The 12,805-nt window shown below is 35.5% G+C and overlaps 1 protein-coding gene across 3 annotated transcripts in view; it reads left to right on the top strand.

Moving 5' to 3' along the window:
* The window catches only part of Dennd1b (DENN domain containing 1B), a 231,217-nt gene that overhangs the window by 78,199 nt on the left and 140,213 nt on the right, over window positions 1-12,805 (top strand). For all 3 annotated transcript variants that reach the window (XR_009057142.1, XM_057769835.1, XM_057769834.1), the window contains exons 4-5: window positions 181-230; window positions 2,116-2,235. Coding sequence is in view for 2 of the 3 variants with exons in the window: in XM_057769835.1 (XP_057625818.1) it covers window positions 181-230; window positions 2,116-2,235 (170 nt within the window). In the remaining variant the exon portion in view is untranslated. The remainder of the gene's footprint in view (window positions 1-180; window positions 231-2,115; window positions 2,236-12,805) is intronic.

Below are 12,805 nucleotides of genomic sequence, written 5' to 3'. Positions count from 1 at the left end.
GTCAGTGCAATCTGCCAAAGCACACACTTAATTCCTTTTTAATAATCAATTATTGCAGTCTGAGAACCTGTGCCTTTGTCTTAAAAATACTTCATCCACTCCTTGAAAATGTCTCAAAAAAGTTTTAACTGCATTTAAAAAACATTCTAAAGCATCCTCTTTTTGAATTTGCATTTGTAGGAAGTACTGCAGAGCGTGCCCAAGTTTTGTTTTCCCTTTGACGTGGAAAGGTACAGTATAAGTTCATAATTAAGATGACTTTTTGCTTTTATTTCACACATGGTAAGAAAATGACAAATACCTTCATTGGTTTCTGTTCACACACTGAAGAGGAGAGGTTCAGAATTAGATAGTTAGATATTGTCTTTCAGATTAGTCTTTTCCTTCCTCTGCCGTGGCCAGTGAGGAGGTCTTAAAGCAGTGTTGACCACAGATTATATTTCTTTTCTTTCTTTCTTTTTTTTTTTTTTTGTTCTTCAGGTATAGATTATAAGAACTAGCAGAAAAAAATGTCATTGATCAGGGCCTTCAGATAGTCTTTTAAAACTAGATGTCTGTACCCTGCTTTCATTGCCAGTTCACCCTAATTGGAAAAGCTTCTGTGTGATGTGAATTCAGTTGTCTCCCCAAAACAGCAACATACAACAGGGTGTTACAGCGGCAGCTGTGGGAAACTTCCCCAGTAGCTTTGACAATTTCATTGTGTTTCTATTTCACTGCAAATACTAAGTGAACTTTTTGTATGTAGTTGGAATTTAGTATAATAGGTATCTCTGGACATAGTGACATTTATTGTATTTCATGTGATTTATCACTATTATTAGTTTTATTTGAGTGTAATATACAAAATTTTTAAAAGAAAATTTATTTTAGGGAGACATTTTGCCAAGGATTAGTGGGACTGAGATTAAAATTTTAGTGTATAGATTTTAAAGTGGTCTAATAGTATATGCTAGTTACCACTAATAAATATTGCTAATGAAAAAATATTTTCTTACCTTTTTTCTGGAGTATTAGTTCTTCTGTCTTACGTCAAAATTATAGTATCAAATCAATAGTAAGAACAAAACAAAGGAAGAAAAACTACAAGAGGGTATCTTGAACACTAGAACATACGTTAATCACTAGAGGATTTATTTGAAGTTTATGAAATTCCCTGTCCATCTAGATTTGTACATGCCCTGGTCATTTAGATGTGTACTGCTTAGTAGCTGGCATTTTGTGACAAATAATTTGCAGTTTTAGAATATTAGCGTACCTTTTCAGCTTTAAAAAACCCATATGTCTATTTTAAAGCCAAATTTATATGTCGTCAGTATTTTATTTTGGGACAAAGAACTTTGAGTTCTATTCTGGTTTTATGAGCCAGTATCTGGAAGTGTGTTGATGCATTTTAAGCAGAGATAAACATTTTGTCTAGTGACTTATATCATCTCTTATGCAGAAGTGGTACATGCTATTGAGTTCTAACCTATTTATTTCAAAATCAGGTAAAACTCAGATAGGCTTCTTTAGTAGGAACTGTATTCTTTTGAGTTGGTGTTTGATTCTGTAGCGTATTGATAGTTCTAAAAGATAATACTAAGAAAAATACCAGTCGTGCTTGTTGAGATGGTACTACATTGGGTAAGAATGTCAACAGAAGAAACAATTCAACATGATGGTGGTCACCATCAGATGATGAAGCAACATAATTTGCTTTCCAAGCATTTACAATTTGGGAAAAGAATACCTTAGATGAGAGAGATGCTAGAGATGAGTGTAGAGACTAAATTTATTGATTTTTCTGCAGAGCGAGTAACCATGGCTCCAACTTCATGATGTATTTTATGAATAACTTATTCTTCTGAAAATGTAAGATGAGCCTTGACTTCCAAGTAAGGCATTTGATTTGTTGATCTGCTCCAACCATGAACCATTAGAACTTACTGTGATGCTGGACTCATGACTCATGAGTTGATTGAGTTGAGTCTAGATTCATACACCTTTAGTTATCATCATGCCAGATTCCAGAACCCAGTACTGGGAGGGCGAAGCCAGTGTAAATACTAGTCAAGCTTTTCTGTCTTCAGGAAATCAGCACGGAGTCAATGCTATGATGTTGTTTTATCTTAGGGCATCGCAGAATCAAGTTGGACAGCACTTTACCTTCGTACTGACAGACATTGAAAGTAAGCAGAGATTTGGGTTCTGCAGACTCACATCAGGAGGCAGAATTTGTTTATGTATTCTTAGGTGAGTAATTATAATCAAAACTTGACTATAAAATAAAGTATCTTGCTTTTTTGTGTTATCATGCTTGGGATTTCAAAAAATCAAAACAAAGTAACTTTTTATAATTTTAAAAAGTTTAAAAGATGTTGTTAACCTTATGTGCTTTAGGGATATTTTTTATAAAATTTATATTCCTATTTTTTTGAGAAATGGAGATATCTGCTAATTGCAGCTCCTACCTGTCCCAGTGGAAACAGTAAACTGGAAATAAATAGGGCTTTAGTTATGTGATGATCTTGCTAGATTTCATAGTCCCGTCCTGCAAAGGACTGATTTGTTGGTAGTTGAAAAAGAAGTGTTTAAACTCAGAGTTCCTATAAGATGTCATGGTGAACAAAGAATCTGGATATAGCCTATAAAAAAAGTAGAATTCTTTACTCATGTATACATACGTACATATGTACATATATATTATAGAAATTGTCAATTCTAGACTCAATAGAAATGATTATTGAAAAATAGTATTCCATTTTCAGATGAACATATAAAAGAAGCCTTACATATTATTACTTTTCTTTTGCTGTGGTTTATCTTGTGCTTATGGTTTTGGAGTGATAAGAGCTCATCATCCTCATGGCAGGGAACATGGCCGCAGGCAGCAGGAATGATGGCAGAAACAGCTGAAAGTTCACATTTCAAACCATAACCAGGAAATAAGAGAGCCAAACTCAGAATGGTGTCAGCAGTTTTAACTATGAAAGCTGGTGGGTTAGTGAAATACTTTCTCCAGCAAGGCCATCTCTTCTAAAACTGCTAAGACAGGCACCAACTGGAGATGAAGTGTTCAAACACCTGAACCATGGGGAACATGTCATTCAAACCAGAGCACCTTGGTATAAAGCGTGTGACTTCTTCTACTGAGCTGTATTTGTCGGTCACTGAGAGACATGTAGTACATGTCTGTATTAGCAGTACTCGAAGCAGGAGCAGGATGGTTGCAAATTTGAGGTTAGTCTCTGCTATATAGTGAGTTCTGTTGTTTAATAAAACAAATGTTGGAGCTGAATAACTTTTTCTTTATTCAAATCAAAATGGATAACTATTTTTAAAAATATGTCCTTTTTTATTCTTGGTAATAATATTACTTAAAACTTTTTCCCCAAAAGAACCTTATGTTTCAAAGTATAGGTTGATTTCCCCCCCCTCCTCCCAAGCCATGTATGACATGGAACTCCTTATGTAGAATAGGCTGGCTTCAAACTCACAATGAGCCTACTTCTGCCTTCTGAGTGTTGGAATTGAAGACATGCAATGCCACAACTTGTCCATATGTTGAAAGTTTTAGCCGAAGAAGATTGTTTAGATAGTGGAATGGATTTGGAGGTTTAGAGTTTTAATAGAGTCTCTTTTATCCTAGTTTCAAAGCTAAAGTTTAAAGGGGCGCATATTTTTTTTGTACTCTAACAAGGTTAGATTTTTCACTATGAAAAACTAAGACAATATGTATTTTCTAATTGTTTTCTATGAATTTTTGAAAATTTTCATTAAAAATCAAAATTTACAGAGAGTTCCATAGTACAGTGAGCTGCTGTGTGTGCATCCCCAGAGTCATCAGTTACATCCTCTCTCTTCTCATGCCTTCTCTTTTTGTCTTCCCTATTATTTTTAATGACCCATTAGAGAATAAGTTATAGACATCATTGTTTAGATTTGAATCTGTATCCTTCAAATTAATTTCATGATACTATTTATAATTAAAGAGTTTGAAATGTACCTTGTTTTTAATCTCAAAATAGTTTGAATATATTGAACCTGTTAGTAAGCCAAAATAATTACTATATGCTTACCATAGTTGATATTAGTTTCTTATGGTTTTTAAATTTGGGAAAGCTATCCTTATTTGAAAACATTAATGTAAAACCTGAAATTTGCTTCTTGTTAAATTATGTATATATGTATGTATATATATATATATGTGTGTCTGTAAGCCACTTGTCATTAATTTGTAGTAGTTATAATGTTGACTCAAACTTGTGCATTTGTGAGAACAGATGAATGTTTTTTGACCTCCTGAGTTAGAAGTACTTTTACCTGTGAATATAATAAATTAGAAATAAAAAAACATGTTAATAAGATAGCCTTTCGTAGTGAGCATCATTGGTTATTGGATTTTTTTTAATTAAAATAGTCTTGCTTTCCTCTGGGATTAGAAAAGTGTTGCAGGCTTGCTGAGGTGTCTCCATCTTTGTCCTTCAAAGTTAAGGCACTTTCGTATTAGTTATCCCTCCCCGTATTTCCTCATCTGCCCTGCCCTTTTATTTCTCACCCTGTTTTGTTAGTTCTGTCCCATTATTCTCTTTCCCTCTTTATCACTGTATTCCTGATCTCTTTCTGCCACTGTTTTTCTATTTTCTATGGCTAGTCCAAATGGAATATACATATCTAAAGTTTTCAATCTACTATCCACGTATGAGAAAAAACACGAGATGTTTATTGTCCTGACCAAAAAGCAAGTTGGGGAAGAAAGGGTTTATTTGGCTTATACTTCCATATCCATAGTCCATTCCTGAAGGAAGTCAGGGCAGGAACCCAAACCAGGCAGGATCCTGGAGGCAGGAGGTCATGGAGGGGGCTGCTTACTACCTTGTTTCCTATGACTTGTTTAGCCTGCTTTCTTCTAGAATCCTGGACCACTAGCCTGTGGATGACATCACACACCATGGTGAGGTGGGCAAGAAGTGCCCACTCTTGGCTAGGGAGCTATTGGTAAATTATAGCCTCCTACGGAAGGAAATTCAATTTCCTTAAAGGGTATGACTCTTGATAGGTGGACCACTCTCTCCAAGGCAGACCCCGCCCTCAGAAATATTTAGGTTACACATACTGAACTGAATGGTTTTTAAAAAGTAAAAAAAATGAACACAACGTTGGGTAGGTATGGTGTGAGAGTGGATCTGGGAAGAGTTGGGGTTAATATGATCAAAATATGTTATATTACATTCTGAAAGGATCATTAAACTATTATTAAAAATAGTTTCATGGAAAGTGGCTACATTGTTTATTCAATACCATGTTCAGCAATGGAAACACATATATACATTTAGCATTATACAGAATGGTCAGGTTGTACTTGCATGTTTAGGAATATAAATATATGTATGCAACAACAATTAATGAAAAAAGAGGCCATAAATTAATTTTACAAAGATTGAAGTGTATATGAAAGAGTTTGGAAGGAGAAAAGGGAAGGGAAAATGATGTAATTATATTGTTATCTCAAAAGATAAAAGAAATACTGTAATATTGTAAAAATTGTTTACCACAGCACTATATTGCTCTAACATTCTAAGATGCCATCATTATGTAGATGATCAACTCCAAGTGAAAACTGTAGGAATTATGTTAGAAACTAGTAGGACGGTATCCAGATCATCTTTCTTCAGGTAAATATATGTGGTGTGTTTGCGAGAAGGGAAGTTATCTTACTAGGTGTTGGAGTGGGCACAGCAAGCGGTCCCCTGAGCATGGCAGTGCCATAGAACTAAGAACAAAAAGTGGGTGTCTTTTTTCTACACCACTGAAATTTAATTTAAGATCAGGATGTGAAATGGTGATCTCTGAAAGAAAAATAACGTGTTGATGGGGTGACTGTGACAGTTAGGAATCCAAATATTCTCTGATTTCCATGTAAAAGGGTCAATATGGAAGTGTTTATTAGTTGAAAAATGTGTTACATATTTCTAAAACTTATTACCTTGAAGCAATATTTGCTAGATTTTATCCTTTTTGTTTTGTTTATTTTGCTTTTGCTTTTTGTTTTTCGAGACAGGGTTTCTCTGTGTAGCTCTGACTGTTTGGAACTTGAGGCTGCCTCAAACTCACCAAGATCCACCTGCCTCTGCCTCCCAAGTGCTGGAATTAAAAGAGTGCACCACCACTGCCCACCATACACATAGAATGTACTAGAAAAAAGTTTGAGATAATATAAACATTATACAAACATATAATATACATTCTATACATATTTAAAACTTAGATTTAAATAGTTATTTTTGTGGAAAATATCTGGGGATTGAACGTGAGAGTGTCTACAGAGATACTCAATTTCCCAGACTTTTCTGTTTGTGACCAGGCTTCCAGTTTGGTGAGAGAGGAGCTGTTCTTTTGGCTGTGACTAGAGACTGAAGAAGCCTTCAGGAGTGTTTGCAGTCAGACTAGCAAAGCCTTTGATTGGAATTCTTGTTCTTACTACAGCTAAGACTTATCGAGGAACTTGACAAAATCTTTTCAACAGCAAGTCACAGAGCATCCAGAGAGATCTAAAGAAGAAAATACAAATCATTTATATTTGTGACCTAGAATATTTGCACTGTGACATTTAAGTTTCAGTCTTACTTCCTCATGACCAAAGGTATATTTACATATTGCTGTACAGTTTATCAAATTAAGGAATGACTATTATCAGTATTTATAATTTGAAAAATACTTGGATATTTTTAAAGTAGTTCATAAGAGCTCTGATGACTGTAATATTCTCCTATGCAGAAATACCATACATGATTAATCAGACAATGATCAATTTTATTTTTACTCTCCTGATAAGTTGGTTTTGCACACATGCTACTAAAACCACGTGTTGCTTTTCTCCTAGAATTATCTTATTACTTGGCAGTTAATATGTTTTTTTTTACTGCCATTTATCTTATTTAAGAACAGTTAAAATTTAGTCCAGTGTAATATTAAAATGACATTTAATTTGAGGCTTGTGTTGTTAGAGTTCTTTCTCTGAAGTGTCTGTCCTGATTTAGCAAGATTTCAAAGCTGTTTTTAGATCACTAACTTGTCTTATTGCTTATGTTTAAAATTGCTTTCATATGCTAGCAAAGATTCAAGACATACTCTTCCTCTCTAATTTCATTACCGTAATTTTACAACTATAAAAATGTCGCCAAGGGTTCAAAATGAAATACTCTAATGAGGAAGGCAGATTTATGGTTAAGACTTTTGTAGCTCTCTTTGCTACCTGTAACTCATGCCAAACTTGAAGGCTTCACACTCTTCCTTTAGACAAATCCCTTAGAAGCAGAATGTTTCAATTTTGCACATTTTGTGTCAATTTTCTAGCGGACAAGCAGCCTCTAGTCATGAGAGGTTTTCCTAAGGAAAGGCGGGCTCCTTCCTTTTATTTGATTACTATGTGTTAGGTTCCTGTTGATCACTCAGGCTGGTAGTGGTTGTTTGACTGTTTGACAAAAAGCATTTCCTTTCCTTTATTTAACCTTTGACTTTTGAATGTAAAAATTTTATTAGCACTATAGTGGAAGTCCAAGTGTGGCGGAGTCTTCTGACGCCACCAGATGAGCTTCTAATTTGGTGTATGCATCGGTCTTTTGCCTCTTGTCTTCGTTGGAATTTAGACTCCTGGCTTTTTGAGGAGTAATTTGTTTTATGTTTATATATTTACAAATTTATAACAGTCACACAGTTTGTTGATCAGGCTGCATTTTTACTTTTAAAACATTCAAATGAGAAAGCAGATTCGTTTTCCACTTTTGGTTGGCACTTTTAACTTCCTGGCATTCTTGTGGTTGGTTAATTAAAAAACGCAAAAAAATGTATTTTAAGTATGTTTGGAAGTACAAAAAGATAGGGGAAAATTTAAGTTACTGGTAATTATTTAGATTTTATATGTTTGTGAAGATTGCTTTGAATAAATATTGCTTAAAAATTAGCCAAGAAAATACAAAAAACCCAACAACCCACAAATTAAAACCCACGAGAGTATTTCTTACCTTTGAAAGCACAGATGATTTACAATATTTATTGTATGCGTTACAGTCAAGTAAAAAGTTTTAGACAAAATGTTGTTAAAAAAAGGGTTGTCATTTATCTTGCCACAAATTTTGCCACAAGAGTGAAATAGAATCTTATTCAACCCCTGGAGTTCTTTTCTCCCGTCGTGGGCCATCAGGTAGGAAGTCAGAGGTAGTACTTCTGCTGAGCACTTGCTTCCTATTGTGGGTTGTGAATTTAGTTTGCTTCAGGGATCATCAGCCAGGAGACCCGAAGAAGAAATAGGTGAGGCGCCTCATTATAGGAAATTGAGGAAAGTGCAGTGTGCTGAACACCACAGGACCCAGAGGAACGCCTCTTGGCCCTAGGCTCTGTTAGAGGAATGTTGTGTGGCTAGAGTCCAGTCCTTAACATTTCTAGAGGAACAAGATTTTTCAAATATATTATCTGAGACTTAGACACTGGCAGTGTATTAGATTAAGCACAACCACAAAACTGCTGGTGTAGAAAACAGAGCCCTGGGTTGGTTGGCTGCAGCTGCAGATAGCCAGTCTGCAGTCTCTGCTCTGCCTTGCTGTGGGTTTGCAGCAGAAATGCCTTTGCTTTCTCTTGTTCTTAGGAGCATGTCTGGATCTTTACAGACCAGTTCCACTTAGATAGGAGTGCCGTTCTCTTAAAAAGTATGATTTATTGTAATGAGCAGTTCATCACTGAGAACCCACACATGTCCTCACTTTGTTCGTTGTTGTTATAGTACTTGCTCGTGTGTCAGGGAATGATCTTGCGGAAGTCTGAGTGTCCTTTTATTTCAGAAATATAATGTGAACACAGAGAACCCCTTTGGAGTTATGTGCAGGGTGATAAGTATGGATCTATTTGCAGCCATCTACTTTGACTAGCACCATTTGTGATGATGCTATCTTTTGTTCAGTGTATATTTCTGGCTTCTTTATTTTAAAAAAAATCAGGTGTGCATAGGTGTGTGGATTCATACCTGGGTCTTCAATTCTGCAGTTCGACTCCTTTGATCAACCAGTCTGTTTCTGTGCCAGTACCATGTTGCTTTTATTACTATAACTCTGTAGAACTTGAAGTAGGGGATGGTGATGCCATCTGCAGTTCTTTTTTTTATTCAGGGTTATTTTAACTATCCCATGTTTTCTTCTTCTTCATATAAAGCAGAAAATTGTCCTCTAAAAATAGTGAAGACTTGTGTTGGAATTGTGATAGGGATTGAATTGAAAGGGTTCTGGATTTTGTCAAAGACCTTTTCTGCATCTAATGAAATGATCGTGTGGTTTTTTTCTTTTGGTTTGTTTATATGATGGATTACATTTATTAATTTATGTATGTTGAACCATCCCTGAATTTCTGGGATGTGATCACTTGATCATAGATGATCTTCTTGGTGTGTTCTTGGATTTGGCTTGCAAGTATTTTATTGAGTATTTTTGCATTTATGTTCGTAAGTGAAATTTGTGGGGCCTTTATGTGTTTTAGGTATCATGGTAACTGTGGTCTTGAAGGAAATTTGGGTCATGTTCCTCTGTTTATCTTTTGTGCAATAAATTAAGGATTATTAACATTAACTTTTCTTTGAAACCCTGGTATAATTCTGCACTACTGGCCCTGGGCTCTTTTTGATTGGGAGACTTTTAATACTGCTTCGATTTTAATAGGGGTTGTAGGTCATTTTAAATTGTTTATCTGTTCTTGATTTAACATTTTTAGGTGTTATCAAGAAACTTATCTATTTCTTTTAGATTTTCCTATTTGGTGCAGTACAGGTTTTTAAGGTATGTTCTTATTATTCCCTGAATTTCCTTGGTAGTCTGGTATTATGTCCCCTTTTCATCTATAACTGTTAGATTGAATATTCTTTTTCTGCCTTCTATTTAATTTGACTAAGTTTGTCAATCTATTTGATTTTTCTTAAAGAGCCACCTCTGTTTCATTGATTCTTTGTACTTTTGTTGTTGTTATTTTGTTTGTTTCTGTTTTATTAATTTCAGCCCAGAGTTCAATTATTTTTTGCTGTCTACTTCTTCTGGTTGTGAGTTCTTTTTTTGCTATGAGATCACTCCAAATTTTTTATGTAGGCACTTAGTGCTATGAACTTGCCTCTTAGAACTTCCTTCATCATGTCCCAAATGTTTGGGTTTTTTAATGTCTTCATTTTCACTCAATTCTAGGATGTTCTTATTGTTTCTTTACCCATTTACCCATTTTTCATTCAGTAGTGAGTTGCTGATTTTTTTTTTTTTGAGACAGGGTTTCTCCGTAGCTTTTTGGTTCCTGTCCTGGAACTAGCTCTTCTAGACCAGGCTGGAGTTGTTGATTTTTTTTTTATAAATTTTTAAGATTTCTGTTTTATTCAGTTTTAATCTGTAGTGATCAGATAGGACACAGGATATTATTCGATTTTTATGTATCTGTTGAATTTGTCTGAGTTTGTGTATTTTGGATAGAGTTCCATGAGGTGCTGAGGAGGGATATTCTTTTTTTTTTTATTTTATACTTTATTGTTTTTAATTGAGGTGTACCTTTCCCCCATTTTTCAGAAGGGATATTCTTTTGTGTTTGGGTGAAATGTTCCATAAATACTTATTGGGCCCACTTGTTTTATTCACATAACGTAGCTCCATATTTCTCAGCTTAGTTTATGTCCATATGTCCTGTCAGTTGGCGAGAATGTGGTATCAACTCTCAGTGTGTTGATAAGTATGTGATTTAAGATGTAATAGTATTTCTTTTACAAACTTGGGTGTCCTGATCTTTAGGGCATAGATGTTAAGAATTGATATCTCAAATTGGTGGATTTTCCCCTTGATTAGTAGTAATGTCCTTCCCTATCTTTTCTGGTTAGTTATGGTTTGAAGTCTGTTTTTTTTTTTTTTTTTTTTTTTTTTTTTTGATACTAAAATGTCTACACCTGCTTACTTTGTAGGTTCATTTGCTTGAAATATCTTTTCCCATCTTTTTACCCTGAGGTGACGTCTACCCTTAGTGTTAAGGTGTGTTTGTTGGATGTAACAGGAGAATGGGTCCCGTTTTTCTGTCTGTTCCATTAGTCTGTGTCTTTTGGCAGAGGGTGGGGTAGGGATGGTTTGAAACCTTTGATACAGAGAGTTTTTAAAGAGCAGCGTACATTGATTCCCATTATTTGTTGTGATGTGTCTCCCCCACCTTTTGATTTGCTATTCTGAAATTATTTCATCCCATGTTTTCTTGGGCTTGGTTACCTTCTTTAGGCTGAAGTTTTACTTCTAGCTCCTTCTGTAGGGCTGGATTTATAGATAGATACTGCTTAAATTTGGTTTTATCTTGGAATGCCTTTCTTTCTCTATCTATTGTGATTGAACATTTTGCTGACTATAATGGTCTGATCTGGTCTCTGTAGTCTCTTAGAGTGTAGAACATCTGTCCAGAAGGTAGTGAGATGTCTCTGTCAGTTTGAGAACTTTGGAAGTTGCTTACTATGCATGTCCTGTTAATTTAGGTAATATTATATCTTTCTGGGGTCTTTGAATACAAATAGTTATAGTTACAATTTTCCTTTTTTTTTTTGTTTTTTTTTCTCTGTAGTTTTGGAGCCTCTCCTAGAACTAGCTCTTGTAGACCAGGCTGGCCTTGAACTTACAGAGATCCTCCTGCCTCTGCAGTTTTCCTCAGTTAGGATAAAAGATAAATTATATATAAAATGTTAGACTCACAAAAAATATTGTAACTGTAATTCTTGCTTGGTATCTATTCTGTTATATGTAATTTTACTATGTTAAAGTTAAATCCTTCCTTTTTATTTAAAAAGAAAAGGGGAAATGATGTGGGATGCCCTTCTGTATATATGCTGCTTTTATTAGTTGATGAATATAGCTGTTTTTGCCCATGACATAGCAGAGTAAAGCCAGGTGGGATAGCTGAACAGAAATATATAGAGAGAGTAGGCAGAGTCAAGGAGACACCATGTAGCTGCCAAAGGAAATAGATGCAAGAAACTTACTGGTAGGCCACAGCTTCGTGGTGATACACAATTAATAGAAATGGGTTAATTTAAGATATAGTAGCTAGCTAGGGATACACTTAAGCTATTGGCCAAACAGTGTTGTTATTAATATAGTTTCTGTGTGATTATTTGGGACTGGGTGGCCAGGAAATGAGGGAGCAGTCTCCGTTTACACAGACCCTTCTGACTTTTGGAGTCTCACCTGAGAAGTTGGGTGTTATCCTAATAGGTCTTTATATTTGGCTTGGTCCTTTTCCCTTGCACCCTTTTAAAATTATTATACAGATCTTGCCTCAAGTTTATTTGCAAAAACAGCATAGGGCACTGGCCTCCTAATATTTCTATTGTGTGTATTGATATTGTGTGTAGGTGTGTCACATCAGTCTGTCTGTCTTCACATTGGCAGATGGAAACCTTTCTATGGGGCCTTCACAAAGAACTCAGATGATGGAGGAAGGTCATTGGTTAAATAATAAAGAAACTGCTTGGCCCTCATAGGTTAGAACATAGGTGGGTGGAGTAAACAGAACAGAATGCTGGGAGGAAGGGGAAGTGAGCTCAGATGCAGGGCAGCTCCTCTCAGAGTCAGACGTGATGCAGCCAGCCGCCAGGTCAGACATGCTGAATCTTTCTCGGTAAGACTGGTGCTACACAGATTATTAGAGATGGGTTGATCGGGATATGAGAATTAGCGAGTAAGTGATAGAGCTAATGAGCCAAGCAGTGTTTAAAAGAATACAGTTTGTGTGTAATTATTTTGGGTAAAGCTAGCCGGGTGGCGGGAAGCAGCCCCGC

The sequence above is a fragment of the Chionomys nivalis genome, chromosome 5, assembly GCF_950005125.1.
Source record: "Chionomys nivalis chromosome 5, mChiNiv1.1, whole genome shotgun sequence".
Lineage (NCBI taxonomy): Eukaryota > Metazoa > Chordata > Mammalia > Rodentia > Cricetidae > Chionomys > Chionomys nivalis.
This window is presented reverse-complemented; position numbering and strand designations above follow the sequence as displayed.